The sequence below is a fragment of the Mus caroli genome, unplaced genomic scaffold (assembly GCF_978045245.1).
Source record: "Mus caroli unplaced genomic scaffold, Mus_caroli_1 scaffold_16, whole genome shotgun sequence".
In the NCBI taxonomy this organism is placed as follows: domain Eukaryota; kingdom Metazoa; phylum Chordata; class Mammalia; order Rodentia; family Muridae; genus Mus; species Mus caroli.
This window is the reverse complement of record NW_028227271.1, coordinates 94,870,736-94,896,245: the sequence shown is the minus strand read 5'-3', so window position 1 is coordinate 94,896,245 and position 25,510 is coordinate 94,870,736. Positions and strand designations below refer to the sequence as shown.

Below are 25,510 nucleotides of genomic sequence, written 5' to 3'. Positions count from 1 at the left end.
GGGTGTCAGCTGTAGGAGTTCTCTGTTAGAAATTCTGGGATCTCTGATGTGTACCATTATATCTACAAATAGTGATATCTTGACTTCATCCTTTACAATTTGTATCCCATTGAAGTCTTTTTTTTTTTTTTTTTTTTGTCTAATTGCTTTGGCTAGAACTTCAAGTACTACAAGTAGGGAGAGTGGGCAGCCTTGTCTTGTCCCGGACTTCAGTGGGATTGCTTCCAGTTTCTCCCCATTTAATTTGATGTTGGTGCTGTTGGTTTCCTGTATATTGCTTTTATTATATTTAGGTATGGGCCTTGAATGCCTTATCTTTCCAAGACTTTTAACATGAAGGGGAGTTGTATATTGTCAAAGGCTTTCTTGCCATTGATATTCATAAGGGAGATTGGTCTGAAGTTCTCTTTGTTGGCTCATTGTATGATTTAGGTATCAACATAACTGAGGCTTCATAGAATGAATTAGGTAGTGTTCTTTCTGTTTCTATTTTGCATAATAGTTTAAGAAGTAGTGGTATTAGGTCTTCTGTGAAGGTCTGATAGAATTCTGCATTAAAACCATGTGGCCCTGGCTTTTTATGGTTGGGAGACATTTAATGACTGCTTCTATTTCCTTATGGGTTATGGATTGTTTAGATAGCTTATCTGTTCCTGATATAACTTTGATTTGTTGTATTTGTCTAGAAAGCCATCTATTTCATATAGATTTTTCAGTTTTGTTGAGTATAGGCTTTTGTAGTAGCATCGGACAATTTTTTTCGATTTCCTCAGTTTTAGTTGTTATATCTCCCTTTCCATTTCTGATTTTGCTAATTTGGATACTGTCTCCTTGCCCTTTAGTTAGTTTGGAAAATGGTTTATCTAGCTTGTTGATTTTCTCAAAGAACCAGCTTTTGGTTTTGTTGATTCTTTGTATCATTCTAGTTATTTCTAATTGGTTGATTTCAACCCCGAGTTTGACTATTTCCTGCCCTCTACTCCTCTTTGGTGTGTTTGCTTGTTTCTGTACTAGAGCTTTCAAGTATGATGTTAAGTTGCTACTATTGAATCTCTGGATGAATCACCATCCCTGACCTCAAGCTGTACTACAGAGCAATTGTGACAAAAAACACATGGTATTGGTACAGAAAAAGACAGGTAGATCAATGGAATAGAATTGAAGATGCAGAAATGAAACCCACATACCTATGGTCACTTGATCTTTGACAAAGAAGCAAAAACCATACAGTGGAAAAAAGAAAGCACTTTCAACAAATGGTACTGGCTCAACTGGAGGTCTGCATGTAGAAGAATTCAAATTGATCCATTTGTATCTCCTTGTAAAAAGCTCAAGTTCAAGTGGATCAAGGACCTCCACATAAAACCAGATACACTGAATACAGTACAAGAGAAAGTGGGAAAGAACCTTCAACACATCGATCGGCACAGGGGAAAATTTTCTGAACAGAACACAAATAGCTCAGGCTCTAAGAACAACAATTGACAAATGGGACCCCATGAAACCTAAAAGCTTCTGTAAGGCAAAGGACAATCTCAATAGGACCAAATGGCAACCTAAAGATTGGGAAAAGATCTTTACCAACCCTACATATGATATAAGGTGGATATACAAAATATACAAAGATCTCAAGAAGTTAGACTTCAGAAAATCAAATAACCCAATTAAAAATGGGGTACAGAGTTAAACAGAGAATTTTCAAATGATGGATTTTGAATGGCCAAGAAGCACCTAAAGAAATATTCAACATCCTTAGTCATCAGGGAAATGATAATCAAAATGACCCTGAGATTTACACCAATCAGAATGGCTAAGATAAAAAAACCCAGGCAACAGCAGATGCTGGCACGGATGTGGAGAAAGAGGAACACTCTTCCTTTTTCAGTGAAATTGCAAGCTCGTACAACCACTTTGGAAATAATTCTGGAGGTTCCTCCAAAAATTGGAAATTTTTCTATCTGAAGGTCTAGCTATACCACTATTGGGCATATACCAGAATATGCTCCAATATCTAACAAAGACGTGCTTTACTATGTTCATAGCAGCCTAATTTATAATAGCCAGAATCTGGAAACAACCCAGATGTCCCTCAATGGAAGAATGGATACAGAAAATGTGATACATTTACACAATGGAGTACTGCTCAGCTATTAAAAAGGATGACTTCATGGCTTTTGTAGACAAATGGATGGAACAAGAAAATATCATCCTGAGTGAGATAACCCAAACCCAAAAGGACATACATGGTATGTTCTTACTGATAAGTGGATAGTAGCCTAAAACTCAGAATACCCACTGTACAACTCACAGACTATTTGAAGCTTAATAAGAAGGAAGGTCAAAGTGTGGGTGCTCCAATTTCACTTAGAAGGGGGAACAAAATAATCACAGGAGGCATAGGGAAGGAAGGGCCTGACTGAGGGAGGCAAGGAGGGAAAGGCAGAAGGTTGGGGGAGGGGAGGGAAGGAAGGATGATCATGTATGGGGAATAAAAATGGGAGAAAAGTCCAGAGGGTCAGGATAATAAATAGAAATATGTAGCAGGGGAGGGGGCACCGACCACTAGAAAATCCCAGATGCCAGGGATGCAAGAGGCTCCCAGGACCCAATGGGGTTGACATTAGTTGAATTAACCAACAGTGGGGAGATAGAATCTTAAGAGAACACCTCCAATAGATAGACATGGCCCCCAGTTGAAAGATGGGGCCATCTACTCATTTCAAAATCATTTACCCAGAATTGTCGCTGTCTAAAGGAAACACAGGGAAAAAAAGTGGAGCAGAGACTGAAGGAAAGGCCATCCAGTGACTACCCCACCTTGGGATCTATCCCATCTGCAGACACTAAACCCTAACACTATTGCTGATGTCAAGAAGTACTTGCAGACAGAAGCCTGGTATAGCTGTCCTCTGAGAGGTTCTATCAGCATCTGACCAATACAGATGCAGATACTCACAGCCAATTATCAGACTGAGCACAGGAACCCCAGTAGAGGAGTTGGGGGAAGGACTGAAGGAACTGAAGAGGATTACAGCCCCATAGGAAGAACAACAATATCAACTAACTAGACCTCCCAGAGCTCACATGGACGAAACCCACCAACCAAACAGTAAACATGAGTGGGTCCATGGCTCCCATTACATATGTAGCAAAGGATAGCCTTGTCTGGCATCAGTGGGAGGAGAGGAGCTTGGTCCTGAGGAGGATTGATGACCCACAAAGGGGGATATTAGATGGTTGAGGTGGGAGTGGGTGGGTGGGTGGGTGGGGGAGCACCCTCTTAGAGGCAAAGTGGAGGAGGGATGGAGTTTGCAAAAGGGAGACTGGGAAGGGGAACAATATTTGAAATGTAAATAAATTAAATAAATTTAAAAAAGAACCATACACATGCATAAGGAAATTGTAAGGAATTTTTTATTTCTAACAAACAAACATCAATAACAACAAAACCAAGGGAAAACAGCAAACAAAACTCAGCAAAGATGCTGCACAAAAAGAAGTGCACTGGGCTGACAGACAGTAACAAACTTCTAACAAAAGTTGACAATTTCCTGCCAAAGAAGTATGCCATGGGCCCCAGGATGTGGGTAAGACAAGTATGTTCCTGTGGTAATCATTTCCCAAACAAGAAATATAGTTAGAAACACAGAGCTTGGTTCAGTTGTGGCCTAACAAGTCTCCTGATTTATGAGAAAAAGAACAGAGTAGACTAAACTGTTTTGAGGAACAAATACTGAGTTGTGAATCAGCTAAAGCTGTCAGTTGGTTCAGCTTTAATCAGACAGCAATGATTTCTTAATTGATGATGGAAAGAAATAGCTTAACGTAGTTTGATATTTATCCAAAGCATCTTTTCTCACTGGACATTACTACACACACACACACACACACACACACACACACACACACACTAGTTGTGGTGAGGGTAGTAGTATTCCACAGCCACACTAAATAAAAATCTATATGTAGCTCTTAAGTTTTTAGTCAGTCCAAAAATAAATAATAATCCTATCAAGGATATAAATACAGTCATTTCATTAGAACAAGATGTAGGTTGGGCGTGGTCATGCGTGCCTTTAATTCCAGCACTTGGGAGGCAGAGGCAGGTGAATTTCTGAGTTCCAGGCCAGCCTGGTCTACAGAGTGAGCTACAGGACAGCCAGGGCTACAGAGAGAAACCCTGTCTCAAAAAACAAACAAACACCTATAGGGTTGCAGACCCCTTTAGCTCCTCCATTGGGGGCCCTGTGATCCATCCAATAGCTGACTGTGAGCATCCACTTCTGTGTTTGCTAGGCCCTGGAATAGCCTCACAAGAGACAGCTATATCTGGGTCCTTTCAGCAAAATCTTGCTAGTGTATGCAATGGTTTCAGCGTTTGGAGGCTGATTAGGGGAGTGGGGGGAGTATGGGGGATTTTTGGGATAGCATTGGAAATGTAAATGAAGAAAATACCTAATTAAAAAAGGAAAAAAAAACAAACAAAAACAAAACAACAAAACAGAAAGAAAAAAAGAAAGAAAGAAAGAAAGAAAGAAAGAAAGAAAGAAAGAAAGAAAGAAAGAAAGGAAGAAGGGAAGAAAGGAAGGAAGGAAGAAGGGAAGAAAGGAAGAAAGGAAGGAAGAAAGAGAAAGAAAGAAAGAAAGAAAGAAAGAAAGAAAGAAAGAAAGAAAGAAAGAAAGAAAGAAAGAAAGAAAGAAAGAGGGAAAGGAAGAAAGGAAGGAAGGAAGGAAGGAAGGAAGGAAGGAAGGAAGGAAGGAAGGAAGGAAGGAAGGAAAAAAGGACAAGATGTACCCATTTGGTTCCCCATAAGCGTGTATAGTTTTCTTAACTTTACTGCAGTCTTAAATTCCTTGGATATCTACACATCAGTGCTGTTTTGCCCACTGCCCTGGTCATTGCCATGAACTCCTTTTATGTGTCCATCCTCATAATTAATGCCTATCATCTATTCAATGACTGTCAGTGATGCACTAATCCCCTTTCATTCATTCCTGTTTTCATCTTGTATTTGCTAACCTAGAAGCCAGCGATACTTGAAACCATAAGTGTTCCCATTCTGCACTCCATGGCTGTACCATTTTACCCAGAATCTGCATTCAAGAACACTGCTTTTATATCTTCAATTCTAAGGATGAAATGAAGTGTGACGGGGAGAGTTGGGGGATAAAATTAGTATGTATTGCTTTAATCTAATGCATAGTCCACTTGGCTACATATTTAACCTTTACCATCTAAAATGAACTTAATAAAGACAAAATAAGTATATCAGCAGCAGCAGCATCATTACTTCATAAATTGAGGTATCAAATGTCTCCAGTGCTTAGAGATTAGAGACCAGAGGTCTACAGTTAGTTGTGAATAAAGTCCACTGTTTAATCCCAAAGGTTTCTGAATAGCTTTCTAACAGGGAGGTGGTATTTCCATTTCCTTAAAACATTAGTGATTTCTTTGTTCTGAACTCTTAATAGAAATATATCATAAAGTGTTATAAACCACATGTATTGTATACTTATTTCAAATTATCATATTTATTTCATAAATATGTATAATTTAAATGTAAAATAACATTGAACTGAAAAAGTATACAGACTATGCAATTTGCATCCAAAACTTTTATTATTTGAATAAAATATTATATGAATTTATGCCACTCTAGACCATAACCGCTTTCTTTTCCATTTTTCCTATGAAACAATATACAATTGAGCTAACTTGCTTTGAAAATTATCTTTTAACAATTGTTTTTGAAACAAAGGTAGACAGCTCATGAAAGAAAAATTCTAGCGAGGCATTGTTCTGACACCTGCTTGCTCAATATAGCAGACTTAATTACTTTTAGACTGATCTAATATTACCATGAGCAACAGATAATACTGATGAGTACTCTAAGCAGGCAAAACTCAGTCATAGACATGAATTAACACAGGAAAGAATGTAAAGGTCTATTTTCATTCATAGGAATTAAATAAAATGCCACAAATTAGCATTAAGAAAAAGAATTTATTATGATTTGTTCACCCAAATTATTACATGTTAGTATGTACCTTATAATCTTCATAATCTTTGCTATCGAGCAAGTTCCTTTTCCTCACTTCTACACGGTGTTCCTCAGTGGGTTCTGTTTGTCCATGTGTAAGAGAAGTCTGTTCATATATAGGAATTCCACTAAAAAACAGTTCTTTCCAATCGTGCATCATCTTATGTGGAATAAGACTATTGAGACAAAAAGAATAAAGGAAGTGATCAATGAATGGTTCAGTGAAATACACACCTTACCTTAATCATTGGTCTTATGCTATATTTATATAAGTGATTGCCCTTAATTTGACTTAAATAGAAATGATTATTTCAAACAATTTTAAAAATCATCATGTATACAATGCCAGAATTACCAATATACATTAAACTTTTCTGTTACAATGATAGGCACATAAGTAAACTGTTATCTTAAAGGAGCCTTGGTATCTATTTACTCTAGTCATTGCTTACAGGAGTAGAATGTTTGGCCATTTAAACCATGACTTATGGTTGCAGTCATTTGCTACCAAAGTTGGGAATTAAGCCTTGGTTTTTGGGTCATGCTCATTGCTTTAGATAAACTGTTCTCTTAAAGCATGGATGACAAGAATGGTTTGAAGAGCCATTGATACTAAGCCACATTTAATTCCAGATATTTTATGAGATACAAGAGTGATTGCAATTCCTAGCCTCCGATAGCCAGCTCTGGGAAAAAGGAATTACATAAATAAGAGGTTCAGCTGAGAATTATACAATGGGGGAAAGTAACAGTTTGACTTGACCCAATTTGTTGGTTTGAGAGAAGCCTCATTGAAGAAAAGTCTGCTGGGCTGAAGCCTAGAGAAGGTACTCAGGACAGAGTGACTAGAAAACACCTTGGAGGGAACAAAATGGGTGAGAGAGAGAGGCTGGCATGACTCCGACTGTGTTGCTAAAAGAAAAACAAGCAAACAAACAAAATAGCTCATCTAGAGTTTGAAATCACAATTCAAAAATAAATGTATTTACCACATGGATGGATCTTGAAAAAATGCTACGTAAACAACCTTGATACAAAAGCACATGTACTTTATGCTTCCGTGAGTAGAATTTGCCTAGAAATGGTCTATTAGACGATGTAAGTTAAAATAGAGACACTCAGGGACTGGTAGAAGGGTTGTGAGGATCTGTTGATCATTGAGAACAGATGTAGAAACCTTTCTCGTTTAAAAGGCATGCGGTCGGTCAGTCAAGGGTCTTGAAGAATCAGCTCTCATCCGATGCAGGCTTTGATTCTCTTTTCTCACTCCCTCACTTACCAGAGTGGAAAGCTAAAATCACCTGAGTTCCTTCTTGCAGTATTTTAACACTTTTCCTGATGATTTCAGTATGACATCTGTGGATGTTCTCTGGCTTTGTAATCACAATCCATTAAATTCCTCCACGTATTTCACTCACAGAAAGACAAGACAAAAGAAAAAGAAAAGAAAAGAAAAAAGCCACACACAGCTATCTGGCCTTACTGTTATTTTTCTCACACTCAAGGATGCAATGACAACACCAGACGAAATGACTAAGGCAGAGATGCTTCATAAAGCTGCTTCTCTAGTCTCCAAGAATATGGATAACCTCTCAAGACTCCAGCCTCACACTCTTCCTTCCCCACTAGATCTGCTGAGGCTCCCGAGAACAAAAACCACTCGCAGTGGCTTCTGACCTGAATGTTCTTCTTTTCTCTTAACTGTAATATTTCTCTCTCTCTCCTCTCTCTCTCTCTCTCTCTCTCTCTCTCTCTCTCTCTCTCTCTCTCTCTCTCTCTCTCTCTCTCTCTCTCTCTCTCTCTCCCCCCCTCTGTCAAGAAAAATATATTTTAGTAATCATTAGAGAATTTCATACAATATACTGATCATTGTTACACCCCATATCTCTCCTGTTATATTTCTCCTACCACCCCTTCTCTAGACCAGCACTCCCCATCTTATCTTAGCTACCATCCCTCATCAAAGAAGCTCCTCTTTATAGCAGGTGGAAACCATCACAGAATACCATACTAAAGGCAATACCAAGTTAAAAGCCCAACAGATATTTCTTCATCACGACTCAGGCATCCTCAGGGAATGTCCCAGAAGATGGGGCAGAAATATAAGAGCCAGGCTATCAGGAAATCTGCTATGAAACAGTCTCTCCTAGAAATGCCTGCTTGAATAAGACCTGAATCATCATCATCACCATCATCAATCAGTGGACATGCTAACATGGAAGGGAGAAATTTTTGTTAGACTCCATTCCTAGACAGAGATACAAGTAGCTTCAGAGCTGGCTCAGTGGTAAGGAGAACATGTTTTCCTCTTAGAGAGTCTGAGTTCAGTTTCCAGAAGCCACATCAGGCCGCTCACAAGTGTCTAACTCTAGCTCCAAGGGATTTGATACCCTCGTAGAGGTTCTGAGGGCACTAGCATACTCTTAATACATACATACATACATACATACATACATACATACATACATGCAAGCATTAAAATTATTTGTTTTAAATGCATGTGTCCATTTGTACTAGCTATTCAACCTTCTCAAATGATTCATGTTTATCCTCTTACCTTATATAAGTAAAACTATACATTGCTATTAGTCATGATATAGTATTGATGTAGTTTAAACACAGACCACTTATGACCACAGAATTACTAATGGGATATTTCTATAGCTTTGTTCTCTTCTTTCCCCACAATCCATTCTTTAGTCCCCTGATAACTGCTAAGTTCAAATTCCAGGACCAACCAACCCCACTGTTCCCCACCCCAACACACACAAAGACTGGTGTAATAATAGCACACTGTTGTATTTACAGCACTGGGAAGGCAGAAATAGGTAGATTCAAGTGGACAGTTCTGCTTTTGTCATGTGATGTTTTCCTGAAGCAGACTCATGTGATATTTTGCTGCTGCAGATCCATGAAAGGACAGGTGAGGTTTGGAGAGAGTATAAGTAGGAACCAATAGATAGTGACGGGTCGCTGCACTTGCTTAGCTAGCTTTGCAACATTTCATTGGTCTCTAGTCTTTGCTGATCTTTACTTTGTTGAGGGAGACTCAGCAAAGAACTTCTCAAGGCATTCTGGCTTGTCCTGATCATTCCTGCTGAATCATGCCCATTTGGTGGAGGCCGGGTTGTTTTTGCTGGGTCGTGCTTCTGCTGTGGATTTGTGTTTTGGTGACACTTTTGAACTGGATTATTGGTATCCCGACACTACTGAACTAGACTGCTGCTATCCTGACAACAGAGATATACAGGACAGTGGGCTATAATGGGGTGGGGGAGTGGGGGTCAAAGTATTTGAGAACCTTTATTAAAGTAGGTCTTGAAAAAGCTGAGCCAACAGTAGATCCCTGATGTGACGGGCAGTCAGACTAGCCTACTGCTAAGCCCCCAAAGTGTTGGTAGCCAGAGATCTCCCAAAGCCTTATCTTATAACTTGTGCTCATTCTACAGTAACTGTTGCAGAAGAGAATTAACTCCTGCAAGTTGTCCTCTGGCCTTCCCCCACCCATTCTGCTGTACCTACACACATGAACCTGAACACACACACGCACACTCACTCACATGCACACACATCTGAGCATGGTGGTACATGTCTATAATCTCCACAATCAGTAGGCTGAGGCAGGGGGTTTAGAGTTGCTAGCTAAGACCCAGGCTACACAGCTATAGATGGAATAATTTAGGGATTGGCTTTTCACTTAGTGTAATTATTGGGATGTGTCATGTTCCAATAGCTTATTCTTTTAATTGCTCAATATATTTCATGGTATGGATGTACCACAATTGAACCATCACTTCCTGAGTGACATATGGGTAGCTATCCATTTTAAACTATTACTGTATGGATTCTTGGAAGCACATATGCATAGGCTTCTGTGTCAGTATACATCTGAAGAGTTTTAGGAGAAATATCTGTATGGAAGTTGTACATTATGCTTTTTAAGAAACTGCCCTGCTCTTTTCCACATGGGCTCCCCCAGATTTTACCCTTACTAATAGTGAGCAAGTGATTTTCTACATGTCAGTGACAGAGGCATTTGCTGTCATTTTCCCTCATTTCAGACGTTCTGATAATGACCTCTCACTGTGAGCTGTGTTGAAATTGTTCTAATGTCTAATGAGGTTGTACATTTTGTATGTATTGTTCAATATTATGTTTTTTTTCTTTCTTTGATGTATATTTTAGTTTGGATTGACATTGTTTTATTTCTTTTCTGGTAAAGTTTTTGTGTATTTCTTTCAGTTTTTAAAAATTATCTATTCTTTCATGTTTTGTTATATGAATACAGTGTATGTAGCTCAAAACCAACTCACCCCATACTCCAACTCATCGTGAATCTCTGCCCTCAAATTGTCCTCCCAAGTTCATTTCCTCCTCCTCTTCCTCCTCCTCTTCTTTCTCCTCCTCTTCTTCCTCCTCATCTTCCTCTTCTTTCTCCTCCTCTTCCTCTTCTTCCTCCTCCTCTTCCTCTTCTTCCTCCTCCTCTTCTTCCACTCTTGTTTTTCTTTTTCTCCTTCATAATCCACTGTCCTTATGCACACGGATAAAGGTTCAGCAGCTAGAGCATGGACAACCTACCCATGGCGTTGCTACTGAAACACCCTGCCTGAGGTTTCATCACTAAATGAGGTGCTTCTTCCCATATGGTGTCTGCTATAGGCTAAGAAGCCAGTAGTTTTTCTTCTGGTCAATTTAGGGAACACACATGTGAGCTGCCATTCCTCTGCTCACACTGCACTCTGATTCTTATAGTCTTTTTCAACGGGGTTGTTTAATTTTGTAAGAGTCCATTTTTTGACTTCTATCTTTTGTACAGAAAATGGTTTTTATTGTAATGGAGTACAGGTTGTCATGGTTTTCTCTTACAAATCATGATTTTGGTATCAAGTCTAAGGCTTTTTTGTCTATATATAGGTCAACTGAACATTTCTCTCACATGAAATATTTTATACTCTTTTACATTTCCACCTAGGACTTATTTTCATTGAATTTGTATATATTATGTGATAAGAAGTTCGCCTGCCTGTGATTATCCAGTTGAATTAGTATTATTTCCTACCACGGCTGTCTTTCTCTCATCAAATTACTTCAGAAAATCACATGAGTGGTTTTGTAGTAATCTGTATTTGGGCTTCTCTATTCTGATCAATTGATCTGTGTGTGAGCCCTTCTATCGACAGCTCATATTCCTCATGACTTCATTATTCTGTACAATTCTTTCTTCTTTTCTGGTAACTTTATCTCCATATGAATGGAATAATAGTTCAGCTATATTTACAAAAAAGGAGGCAAGAGTGGCTTCATAAGGTGAATTGGAATTGTGGTCATTTTTTCTTCTCTGCAAGGCATGTGTATAATTGTTTTGGAAATGAAGTTTAACTGTTATTTCTTCAAATGTTTGGGAGAAATCTTCAAGAGTAATATCTGAAGCTGAAAAGTCTTTTTGAAGATTTTTAAAATTACTAATTCAATTTCCTTAAGCGTTAAAGGCTTATATAAATTCAAGTACTTATTGAGCCTGCCAAATTTCATATAGGTGCTTTGTGGCATTTCTGTTGCTGAGAAATTATCTCATGTCTTCAGATAGCAAGTGAAGTGAGCTCAGTCATACACACCATTGTCAATTATCCTTCTGGTCCTTGATGGCTCAGAGTTTGTTTGTTTGTTTGTTTTATTTTCAAGACAGGGTTTCTCTGTGTAGCCCTGGCTGTCCTGGAACTCACTCTGCAGACCAGGCTGGCCTTAAACTCAGAAATCTGCCTGCCTCTGCCTCCCGAGCACCAACACGCCTGGCCAGAGTTTATTTATTGCTACGTTCCTCTTCGCTGTTTATTTATCCCTTCTTAGTTTAGATTCCTCAGGTGGCAGTGGTAATGATGTGAAACTTATTATTCTTTTGAAAGAATGGTGCTTTTTACTGTAAATTTTTGCCAACACTGTTCTTTCTGTATCCCACAAGATTTCCTGTGTTGTATTTTCATTTCATCTTTTTCAATACATATTTGTATTTCCCGTAAGTCTTCCTGTTAGATCTGAGGGTTATTTATTTAGAAGTGAGTTTTTAATTTCCAAGGGTTTGGAGTTTTTCTTCTCATCTTTTATTTGTTGATAATGTCATACAAAGAGTTTTAACCACATTTACCCTATCCCTAACACCTCTCAGCCTACCCAACATTTACATTCTCTTTGATTTTCACCCTTATGTACAGTTTGTGCTGCCTGTACATATTCACTGGCATGTGGCCGTCTGCTAACACAGGAGTGACCTACACTGGTTTCTTTTTCGATTCCACTCCTCAAGGACCACACTCCATAAGTGTTTTAAAGTTGTTGAGGTTTGTTCCTGGTCAGGGTTCTCTGGGGAAACATAACTGATGTTATTTCTGGTGATTTCCCTTGCTCTAAAGTCTATTTAGTCTGATACTAATATAAAATCTTCTGCTTTATCTTGATTAATATGTCCAGCTTATATATCTTTATTTTTTTTTTACCTCTAATGAGCCTATATCATTGTATTAGAAATTATTTTCTTATAGATTAAAAGTTTGGTAATATTTTTATTCCCCCATCACTGTTTTTAATTAGCATATTTAGAGATGAAATTATTATATGAATGTGAAGTCTATTAATTCGTATTTCATAGGGTTCTAATTCTTCGCTTGTTTCTTTCCCCCATTTATTATGGATTAAATGATTATGTTTGCAGATCATTTTTAATCTGTCTGTAACATATCCTGTACAGGTTACTTAGTATGTGTAACAGACATTATACTGTTCATATACAATTCATACATCTACTAGCATCATTTCACTGCTGACAAAACCAACCAACCGAACAAACGAACAAACACCAAATCAAAGAAGCATGACCTTTTTCTGTTTCTTTATGCTCATCAGCTTGTAATGACAGGCATCCTGTGTGCACATTGAGAAGTATACTTCACAGTGGTACAGTGACCTTCAGATCCCCAGGGAACATGCCTTCTAAGGAAGAGAAGGGAATCCTATTCTCACCTGTCTGTTGTTTATGGGTTCTTTCTTCACTTTGCCTAGTACTAATTTTCTTTTATAAAAGGGTCTTCTTCCTAGTATGAAAACATCTTTTAGCCACCCACTGGAGAGGAGGCACGCTGCCAGCAAATGCTCTTGGTAACCATGACTTAACACTGCCTATTTCTCCCTTTGATATGAGAGGCTTCTTTAAAGCACTTATACATTTACTTTCAATTTTATTTTGGAGCAGTTTGTCTGCATGTATGTTTGTTCACCACATGTGTGGCTGGATACTACAGAGGTTAGGAAAGGACACACAATTTCATAGAACTGGTGCAATAGATAGTATGACTCACTCTTTGGATGCAAGGGTTTGACCTGGGTCCTCTGTAAGAGCAAACAATGATTTTACATTGTGAGCCATGGCTCCAGGCTCCCTCAGTGGGTATTTTCACTGAGTATATGATGCTGGGTTGAGAGTTCATTGCTCTGACACTTCTGGATTCTCTGGTTTATGGGAAGAAATCATCAGTCTTTTGAAATACTTTGCTCCTGAGGTGTTTCTCTGGGGGCTTTCATGGTGCCCTCTTTCCAAAAATTTCACAAATTTAATTATGATATGCCTTTCTATGAACTTATTTGGGTTTATCTTATCAGGAGTTTGTTTAATTTTTGAATCTGTAGATTGGTGAGTCTTGGTGAGTTAAATAAATTTTCAGATATTATTGTTTTGAGCACTATCCCACTCCATTTATTTTCCATTTCCAGGACTGAAATACTATGTGTAATAGCTTGCATCTTGCGTTATCTTAATATCCTATGGCTTGAGAGCTTGGTTATCAAATTGTGGCAGTATTCTCATGGAGTGGAAAGGAACACTTAGGTGGTAGGGGCCTGGTAGGAAGTTAGGTCTTGAGGGAACACTGGAACCCTAGCATCTCTCTTTCAGTTCCTTGTTGCCAGCAGACAATGGGCTTCTCTACCACATACTTCCCTTTCTACCTTGCACAGCCTAAAAGGAACAAGGTCAAACAATCATAAAATAAAACTTTTGAAACATGGGTCAAAAGTAGAGATTTCACCCTCATAAGATATTTTGTCTCAATATTTTGAGCAGTGATAGAAGACAGATATGACAGTGGTAACTATCTCCAGGACTGGACTCTTTATTCTTAAACCTACAGTCTCTGTTATTCACCTTGGGCAATTTACATTAGTCTGTCTCTTATTCACTGTGCCTTCTTTCTGTCCATGTTATCCTGCTCTCGTGCTCAACCACTGAGCTCTTATTTTGGGTACTGTACTTTTAAATTATAAAATTTCTATTTATTAGTAATTTTTATTGCATCTCCATTCTGGGACTACATTTTCACATTTGTTTCAAGCAGCTTATAATTGTTCACTGAGGCCCTTTGCCATGGCTGCTTAAAAACCTTAATTAGATAATTTCAAGACCTCTGTCATCTAAGTGTTGACATCTGCACTCATTTTCGAGGGTTGTTATAACAATCTACCACAAACTGGATGGGGAAAAAGAATAGTAATTGGTTGTTCAACACAGTGTTGAAAGCTGGAATTTTTAATTCAAGATGTTGCTTAGCCCAGGTATCTTCTGCAAACCATGTTAAATCCCTTTACCTTTTCTATTTCTTTGATGATATACTGGAAATATCACATGCTGCCTCTGTGGTAACATAGTGTTTTGCTGTGTATCTCAACTCTCTCTTACAATGATACCAGTTACACTGAATCATATATCTCACCATAATCTATCATATCTGTAATATCTCTGCTTCCAAACAAGATCACATTTATGGAGAATGCAGTTCAGTATACAACAGCATTACCCATTGTCTTTTCACTTTCTGTTTATGCTCTTTCTGGTTCTTGACATGAAGGCCAACAATGACTTCTTTTTTGTCATAGCTTAGAATATTTTGCATCTCAATTTTGTTTGATTATTTTTGACAATGTTCTGGCAAAGGAGAGTGGAAATACTGTCTTGTTACTGGCAAGTAACAAGCCCCTAAGTGCCTCCCATGAGACATAAGGAATGGATCACATTGCCACTTTTGGGAGGAGGTAGGAATTTTGCTTTCACGGAGTCTTCATCAGATCTACTGTAGAGACATTTGTATGTCTGGGGAATGTTTCTACTAGGTCTCCTCCAACAATGTCACAGAAGACTGCAAAAGTTTTCTGCCATGCTCAGCTGGGGACAAAAATCCATGCCTCCTGCTGGACCTCCCTGCCATCATTGTGATGAAAGATGTTACACTGCAAGGGTAGATGAGGGTTCCTACCCTTGTTAGCATGAGGAGAGGTGAGGCTACAATTTTGCCTATGGAATTTAGGTTGAAAACAGCCATTATTACTTAAAAAGTTTTATTCTGCTAGCTTATTTCTTTATTGTAGAATCAGTACCATTAATGTGCCTGAAATAAAAAAAAAAAAGTCCAGGTCTTGTTTAGGAAATTTGAAGCCAAAATAAAATTCACGAGGGTCATTACTGCACAATCTGTTAGACCTGAGTGATCAGCCATCTCACTTTTCTCCATGTTTTCCTACCCTTCCCATGTGTGATTAAAAAGTAGGTGGTCTAAGTGTACTTAGTGGGAGGAGTAGGGATAAGTATATTTATTCTGCTATTCCCAAATTGAACTCAATTTGCAGTTGTGTCATAAAATGATGAACCTTTATTTGCTTATGGAGCTCCATGTCCAATTATTTGTATTTCTCCTTTCACATCTGATTTATATCACTGTCTAATATTAAATTTTTTTGGTCCTTATAATCCATTATTAACTACTCCAATTGGATTATGTCAATTTTCTCTTTATTTCATTGATCACTTCTGCATACCTTTCATTGATGTTCTGCTTGAAATGTCAGAACATTTGAATTTATAACTTATAACATATATAGTTCTATTACATAAAATACAATTTATAATATAACTTATAAGTGTATTATATTAAAACATTGCTTTTAAATTCCTTTGTTTTTGAGTCAGTATAATTTATTTTCAGTTCAGTAGGTGTGTAACATATTTCTAACTTCAAAACGATGTCACTACGTGATTACATTTAATAAATGATAATTGTTACCTTGACAAGTGACAATTTAGACACTACCTGTGAATAGATGAAGATGTCTTTACTCCAAATAATGCCAGAATGTAATGCTTTCAACCCTCCGCTTCCGATTCTCTATTCATACAATCTGCTCTGCCTATCTGATTGTGTCTGCTTTCCCTATCAATTCTGTCTCCTTTGCTTATCGATTGTGTCTGCTCTGTCTATCGATTGTGTCTGCTATGCCTATAGATTGTGTCTCCTTTGCCTGTCAATTGTGTCTGCTCTGCCTATCGATTGTGTGTTTGCTTTGACTATCGATTGTGTCTGCTTTGCCTATCAATTGTGTCTGCTGTGCCTATAAGTTGTGTCTGCTGTGCCTTTCCAGTATGTGTTTCTGCTTTGCACTTACACCACTCTCACTCCTGCAGTGACAATGTTGAGTTAATCATGCAAAGTGATACTCACTTATTTGTCAGCAACCTATAGTCTGCCACCTTCGTGCACAAATCAAGCATTTGATCCAAAATCTCTGCACATATCCCATAATGCTTCTCATAACGCTGTTGGGCTCTTTCCACAGAGATCTTTTCATGAATTTCCTTCTCCCTCAAGGTTTGTTCTGCAAAATCAATCTTGGCTTGTTTGGCAAGAGCCTAAGAAAGCAAGAATGAACTTTAAGTCACTATTGTTATGCCATTATTCATATGAAGATAATAGCATGCCAAAAATATTTAAATAGAATAAAATCCCCCTTTATATCAGGATTTAATTAATTAAGAATCAGTTCTCACTCCTTAATACTCTAAGTATTGCGTATGACAGCAAAGGCAGTGCTAGAGAGACTCCAACAAAACACTATAGTGGAAAGTGGTATAGATGGTAAAAGATCACAGAGAAATATGTTAGTCTGGGTCAGAGGGCAAGCATAGCTGACTGATGCTTAAACACTCGGTGACCAGGGCCCCTCCACCAGGAACATGTGCTATGACCACTGGATTTCCTGTTTCAGTATTAACTTATGAACTGACTATATATGTGATTGGTAGTTACTTGGTTATAGTGCTTTGAGATAACACACTTAACACATTCAAGTATGCTAAACTCCTTACTGCCTTAGCCTTTATAAAAGGATGACATTCATTCATAGAAATGTCTATTCATAGAAACAGAAAGTAGTTAAATATGTAAATATCTTATTACCACTATCTAGTGGATTGCAATCACTTTGTTTAACTTGTTCTTCACACAACACAAGGGCTAGCCAAACTGAGAGTAACACGACGCTTAGTTGAAGGGATTCCTCTCAGAAAAGTCTACCAGCTGCTTCAGAAATCAGGTCAGGTGCTAAGCTGCCTCACAGATACCATCTAACTCCTGTAACTTAACTCCTGTAACTTAGAAATAAGTGTACGTTTTGCAGGAACTGTCTTCAAATTCAAGCCCCAACTTGTGTGCAGAATTAAAGTTCAAGTATTTAAGGATAGCAACAAATTATTTATTCCATGCCCAGTTTCATTTTCTTCAAAGGAGGGATGTTAACAATTTTATTATACCCAGAAAAAAATAACTGAACAATTTCATCTGAATAAGTTATAATAAATTATAAGACTGAAGAAAATGGATTGTGATGTGAAGTCCACCATTTGTCTTACAGTGGCTGTCTTATTTTGCATGTTTGCTTTTAATTTCCTTGGGTTGGATGACCTCTAAGATCAGTCCAGTGTATTCGGACGATTCAGGAATGACACTAGCCTCTTTCATTGCTGCCTTGTTTCACTTGGTAACCCTGCCGAGTGAGTAGAGGTGAGACAAGGAGCATTATGTCATGGTTTCATGATATCAAGAGGAGCTCAGACATGGAAGAAACTTGGCAGATGAGAATTTATGGTGACAATGACACCAAAATTGCTGAAGCTGGTTTGCCACAGGAACCAAAACTCTGAAGGAAATGATGCAAGCTCCCTAGCAGCAACAGAACAGTTTCCACCCTGAGCTGCTGGTGGTGCTGGTGCTGACTCCTGACTCCCTTGTCCTCCTTCATGCTTGCCTGCCTAGCTGCCTTCTCTCCTCCCTCCCTCTCCTCCTTCTCTCCCTGCATCCATCCATTGATCCCCCCTCGCTCTGATCCTTCCTGTCTTCCCTCTCTCATCTGGCTTCCTCTGTATCTCTCTTCCTCTCTTCCATCTGCCTACTTGGCCTCCCTAATATATTTTAACTCTGCTGTTAGCTCTGTGCTAGTCACTGTGCAGTCTTATCTCATCACATCAACATATGTAGCAGCCCTAAAGGAAGAAAGGGGAAATATAAAAGAAGTCTGTGGATATTGTAATTCTTAATAGTGATGAGATTAGGCTACAGAGACCTACAGGAAGGCTCTGATCCTAACACTTTTGACTTTTAAACTATTGGTTTCTCTTTACATATGTGTAAGACTTACAGATAGTGTTCCTCTGTGGTTTTTGTAATAGTTTTCTATGCATATAATGAGAATAGTGCAATTGTGCTTTGAAGCAAATGCTCAAAATTTTGTGATTAATTATTATTCATAGCAGTAGGTGGCACCAAAATTTAAAATCAAGAACTACTGGTCTGGACGAAATGTGCTTTATCATGGTGTATCATAGAAGGAGCCAACAAGTGCTGGCAAATGCCCTTATTTACCGAAAGAGCTCCTCTCCTGTCCAGGCTCATTTAAGAGGGTTTTTTTTTTTTAATGACAGCACATGCAAGCTACCTAAAATGTTGAGCTCCATGTCTCTGTAATCAAGTTTAATAAACTGATAAGTATGAGTTCCCCAATGGGAAAGAGCCAAAAATCGAGTCAAGAAATCCACTGATAAACAAACCTATTTTGTTACAAGAACGCATACGCAGGAAATTCAGGAGAAATATGATATAGTAAATGAGTAACACATTGGATATTTTGTTTTTTGTGTTTCAAAATAATATCCTAGTAGCATAGAACATACCCAGGAGACAGATCTTGGCTTCTAGGCACCGTTCTCATTGACAATAAACTACAATATCCCTGCCTTTCCATGGATTATTATAGTTTAGAGAAAGGAGCATTGCAATATAGTATAGGCCTGCGAAGTTGTATTATACCAAAGAGTAATGAATTGTTTATTTAAAACTAATTCTTTCTTATTAAAAGAAAGCTTCTTCAAAGGTCTTGTTCTGCCTCAGAATAATCTCCTACAATAGCTCACACTAGTAACTTTAGAGATAGGCAAGTCCATTGGGTGTCTGAGGTAAAAACATATTAATTTCAGGACATGAAAATTAGATGATCGTCATCAGCCTTCTGTCAGCAAAACTATATCTGAAGAAATTGAAGAGATGTATTTTAGGTATTTAAAGAAAATAGAGATGAACCAAGTATTTCAAACTGACAAGCACGAACAGAGACACACACTATCATCAATATCTGAGAACTCCGTGAATATTAATACTGAAGAGTGTTTCCTGAGGAGTCATTTGGAATTAGAACTAAAAAAGCAAGCAAAAGTGGTGGGCAACAAGTGAACACAGAACTGGTTGCAAACATTCAATGCTTAGAATCAAGGCAGCTCATGGAGTGTACACTATGCAGGGGCTGCCTCCTACCCTGCCAGTTAGAAACTGATGACCAAATAGGATTTTTAATGGAGATTTTATTTACCGCTTCTCTATCAAGAGCATCCTGGAAATCCTTAAGTCGTCTTTCTTCAAATTGTTTCTCTCGGAAAATTCTATTTTGCCACAAAACTTCCTTCTCGTGGCGAACGTGCATGAGCTGAACAGCAATCCTGCGCTCCTGCTGGGACTGGCGCATGAGCCGGTGAATGAGCTGTTCTTCCCGATAGGCCTCCTGTGAACATCAGCACAAGGGCCAATGACATGCCAAAGTCAAGTTCATATTACCCAGTGGCTCAGAAGTCAGCTTGCAAATGTGTGGAAGACATGATCGTCATTTAAGTCTACTTTTGCCCTTTGGTTTAACTTTGAACAGAACACACACACACACACACACACACACACACACACAATTTAACCATAGAGACTTAATAATAGATCTTTCTAGAAACTTTATCATATAGAAACTTGCAATTGCTTCAAATAAGTTGTTAATTCCTCTAAAATTTAATGAAAACAAATTATGTGAGGTTTCAAAAAAGCAATGCAATTCTCAATTTATAAGTATGTTTTCGGAAGTTTGGAAATTAGGTATATGCACGTCATTGTAACTACCTTTAGAAAGATGATGTGGGTAAATAAGGAACTGGTGTCTTTCTTGGGCAATAAATCAACACCTAATTTGGAACAGTGGGATGGCTGGGTAAAGGCTTTGTTTAGTTTCAGTTTGAAGAACTATAAGAACCTTCACATGAAAGCTTAAGTGGGAAAGATTTTGTTGTTGTTGTTGTTCTATTATAAAAGTAACTCATGCCTCAGAAACTAAGACACAGGCTTTCCCACTTGCTCAGGTAACTTTTAACCAGTTCCATAACTAACCATTTTGGAGGGAAGGGCCACAGTACGATTTAAGAATAACTGAGTAGCTCAGGGTCTTTGAGCTACTAATGAGGGTGCTTTGAAAATTGATAAGTAGGGATTTGGGTTTTTGTGATGTGAGAATTTATCTATGAGATCTGATGCAGAGTGACAAATGACAGGTATATAAAATACTTGCTTGTATAAACACAGGGCCATGTATTCTGAAGTTGTAGGCAATGTTCATGTAGAACCAACATCACATAGCTCACCTCCTGTGCTTCATGGGCCATTAGCTGATCCATCAACAATCTCCGTCGTCTTTTTTCCCTTTGCTCGCGTGCGAAAGCATCTTCTTCTAGGCGTTTCTGGATCTTTTTAATGTAGTCATCATCTGAATAAGTGTTGAGCAGTTCTGCAGTTGTCTGGTCTGTTGTTTCTAAAGAAGTCTTGGATGCACTAAAGGTAACAGATTCTTGTTAGATTTTAACACAGTGTGATCACATGTCCCTTCTTTGAAATATTAAAGACTCCTGAGAAAGCTGCTCTGAATTCTTTGTTAATTTGTGAGTACAAGCATTGGATAAATGTGGAAGCTGTAGCCTACTGCTGAGTCCAGTTTCTTTATATCACTTTTAGATCTGTCCCTCTGAGATCCTTAGCATAGCTTTTTTTTTTTCCCTTAAGCTTATCTCTTCTCAGATCTTATGCTCTGCTAACTAGAGACTGGCTTCTCTCCTGCATCTTTCCACTGGCCTCTAGTTTCTTCTGTTTTAAGTCAACAGGAGGTAAACTGTAGATAATCTAATGTCAGGGCAGATGCCTCAATGACAATATACTAGATATGGAGAACACAGTTCCTCTGTGGATGGTCCCATTTACAGCTACTCTGTTCTCCCTCACAGTGGTGCTGGCTACTCTTAAGTCCTCCCAAATGGGCATATGGCTTCCTAGGGCAGTGGCCCAGTCTTTGCTAGGAACTTAGCAGCTGAAAGTTGGCCCTACCTTCCATGACTCAGCAGAGGTCTGACCTTGTATAAGGACAGGTCTTCCCAAAAGATGAGCACCAAAGTTCAGTGAAATAAATGGTCCCTCAGCATGAAATTCATAGCCCTTTGAAATTTATCATTAAAAATGAAAGAAACATTTTGTGTGTGTAGTAACTGAGTAATCAATTCTCATCTGCATATGTCTTTAAGAAGCCATTAGAATGGCACAGTAGAGCTGTATAAAATATATAATAATGCTACTTGCCAAGGGATAATGAGTTTATGTTATGAATTATCATTTTTACATTTTCACTAGTACATTTAATTTAGACTATAAGAGAATTTATTTCAAAAAACAAAAACGCATGTTACTAATGTGTCATAACTAAACAGTCATCAATGTTTACATAGGCAGAAATCCTCCTACAAAAGCAAGTTTTGTGTGAGATTAATACATAGTTGTTACATAGATCCTATGAGATTCTAGATCATAATTTGTAGATTTGTTGCTCCCAGATAAATTTTGAACTCATGAGACATTCTTTTCTTGTTCTCCACACAAACAGTTGGTGGGCTAAATTTCAATAATATTTTCAATAACAAGAACATTATTAAATTTATATCAATATTTTATTTATTAAATAATATATTAAATGCTCATTTTAATTAATTTTATTTTAAATAATAAATGTTAATCTTTATCAAATACCAAAGTTATTAAATATTAAAATATCATTTATTTTTTATTGGTTATTTTATTTATTTATATTTCAAATGTTATCCCCATCCCAGTTTCTCCTCCACAATCCCCCTTATCCTCCCTCCCCCTGCCTCTATGAGAGTCCTACGTCACCTGCCTACCTGCTCCTGCCTCAGCGCCCTAGTGTTCCCCTATCCTCAATCATCAAGTCTCCACAGGATCAAGGGGCTCCCTTCTCAGGGATGCCAGATAATCCTCTGCTACATATCTAGCTGGAGCTATGGGTATCCCTGTGTACTCTTGGTGGTTTAGTCCCTGGGAGCTTGGGGGGGGGGGTCTCGTTGGCTGATATTGTGGTCTTCCTATGAAGTTACAAACCCCTACAACTCCTACATTCTTTCCTCTAACTTCTCCATTGTGGTCACCACACTCAGTTCAATGTTTGACTATGTATATCTGCATCTGTTTTGACCTGGCTCTGGCAGAACCTCTCAGGGGACAGCTATACCAGGCTTTTGTCAGCAATCAATTTTTGGCATCAGCAATAATGTCTGGGTTTGGTGTCAGCAGATGGGATGGATGCCTAGGTGGGGCAGGCCCTGGATGGCCTTTCCTTCAGTTTCTGCTCCACTCTTTGTCACTGAGTTTCCTTTTGACAAGAGGAATTCTGGATTAATATTTTTAAGGTGGGTGGGTGGCACCATCCCTCAACCGGGGACCGTGCCTATCCATTGAATATGGTCTCTAGAGGTTCTATACCCTTTGTTGGTATTTCAGCTAATGTCTTCCCTATTGGGTCCTGGGAAACTCTTGGGTCCCTAGCATCAAGGTGGGGGAGGGTGTAGTTCAGATACTGGAGGAGATGGGGGAAAAGTACAGAGGGTCGGGAATTTGTAGGTGTGTAGCAGTGGGGGTAGCCATATTATTATATCTATAACAAAACTGAATCATAATAATACTTTCAAATGCTAGTATAAAACACTAAGATTCTAAGTATTTTATCCACAGGCACCCCAGGCCTGGTTGCAATCTGTCACTTGGAGGAATTAAGGATAAACTGTGTTACAATTCAATACACTGAAGGTCAAAAGCAGAGCTGATTTTAGCTTATTGAGATTTAATACAATCATGGTGGCCCAGAACTGTAATCTCAGCAATTGGGAGGTATAGGTAGACTAATTTCAGTGAGAACATTTCCATCCTGGTTAACATTAGTGAATTTCATGCCATTCAGTCCTACATAGTGGACTCCCATCTCCAAAAGTAAATAAGCAAACCATTTGGGACAGTTACAAAAACATTTTTAAAAGGTTAGTATAATTACACACCTGTGGAAATTCAGGTGATCATTCAGTAAAATTCTTATTATTCTTTCATCTAAATGTGTTATTACAAAGGTTCTATCCTAGATTAAATATAGGCTAGCAGCTTCCTAAACACTGTGTATATGCTGCCAATAATCTAGTTCATGGATTTTGTGTTATTAATGAGTCAACCTATTCACTCCTTCATCCACCCACCCGTGCACCCATCAACCTGATAGCTATCAAAGACTCCCAGTCGAAGGCAAAAATGAGATGGAAATGTGGCATGCCCCAGTTCAAGCATCGTGTTGTAACCTATAAATACATATTAATCAAAATACTTTAATCAAAACTTAAAATTATATTGGATGGCATAAAAATGCTGGGTCTTGTGATTAGATTGTTTGATTAATGTCCATGCATCAAGTTATCACAACATATTAAATTATAAAGCTAAAATGGTTTTAAAAATACATTATTAAAAATAAATTTCTATGGTAATTCAATTCAAGATACATTCATTTTATTATATGTGTGTGTCTTGAAAACAGTGGTTGTATTTTATTGATAGCTGATTGTTTACCAAACACTTGTAGGGACTAATAAGTTTTATGCTGTAATTAGCAGTGTAGAAATGTTGTCAAATATGTATTTAGAGAATTATGTGGTAAATGTTTTTAACCAAATACCAAAAATAGAGCATCCAATGAAGCTCAGCTAAGTAAACAGATGGATGATAATATTTATTATTTGCTTTGTTGTTTGTTTGTTTGTTTGTTTTAAACACCAAATGGACAGCATACATGTTAGGGGGCAACCATGGGGCTTTCACATTGCTAGAAGTAAAACTTTTCATTTTTTCCACAAAAGGAAAAGAATGTGCTTTGCTGTGACATCCTTGTCTTTGAAGGACTTTTCAGGTCTGGGCAGTGAAAGAGGAGGCTACTAAAACTGTTGTTTGGGTTCATGCTGTCTGTACATAGAAATTCATTCTCTTTCTCTTTCTCTCTCTCTCTCTCTCTCTCTCTCTCTCTCTCTCTCTCTCTCTCTCTCTCTCTTTCATACACACACACATACACACATACACCACATACACCACACACACACACACACACACACACACACACACACACAGTGGCTATCAATTTGAGAGTGAGGGAAATGGGAGGAAGTAGAGGTAGGGTACCTGGGAAGGGCTGGAGGGAAAAATAGGAAAGAAGAAAGTGGTGTAATTCAACAATAATTTTAAAATATATTACAAAACTTTTAACACTGTAACAAGCTAGTATTAAATTTCTAGATGATTCCAGAACATTCTCACCTAAAAATTCAAAGTGAATTTTAAAAGCAGTTACTTATAGAAAGGCTTTAAAAGGTCCATCATCTAATAACTTTTCTCTGGATTGAGCCTCCAGCCCCCTGACATCCTATACTGCCACTCTGAGATGTTGGACTCTCCATTCTATGCCCACTTCCAAGTTTCCTTGGAAATTTCTGGAGAGATTAAATTGAACCTTCTGGGGAAACATCAACAACACTAAAACCAAAACCAAAATCAAAACAAAACAAAACAGAAAGGAATAAAAAAAAAAAAAAAGAAATGGCCCACACAAAGGACCTCCCATACTTGTGGATCAGCAGAATCAATACATGAGAGTGGTTACATTACATTATCAAAAGCAACATACAGTTTCTGGATGGTTACCACCAAAGTTCCAGTGGCGTTCTTCATAGAACTAGGAAAGATTACAATGTTCATGAAGATTCAAGATACCCAAAGCAATCTGATAAAAGGGGGAAATTCTGACAGTATTTTAATACCTGATCTCAAATTACAAGTCAGAGATACAGTAACAGATCCACCATGATAAGGCACATAAACAAATAAGCATAGTGGGATAAAATATAGTATTCAGAAATGGATGCATGCAGCT

General features: G+C 38.1%; 1 protein-coding gene across 3 annotated transcripts in view; it reads right to left on the bottom strand.

Moving 5' to 3' along the window:
* Positions 1-25,510, bottom strand: part of Spef2 (sperm flagellar and cilia associated 2) — a 167,303-nt gene that overhangs the window by 115,881 nt on the left and 25,912 nt on the right. For all 3 annotated transcript variants that reach the window (XM_021183947.3, XM_085831427.1, XM_021183946.3), the window contains 4 exons: positions 20,856-21,042; positions 19,772-19,960; positions 16,576-16,763; positions 6,048-6,216 (listed from right to left, as the gene is read on the bottom strand). In XM_021183947.3, the coding sequence (XP_021039606.1) occupies positions 6,048-6,216; positions 16,576-16,763; positions 19,772-19,960; positions 20,856-21,042 (733 nt within the window). The remainder of the gene's footprint in view (positions 1-6,047; positions 6,217-16,575; positions 16,764-19,771; positions 19,961-20,855; positions 21,043-25,510) is intronic.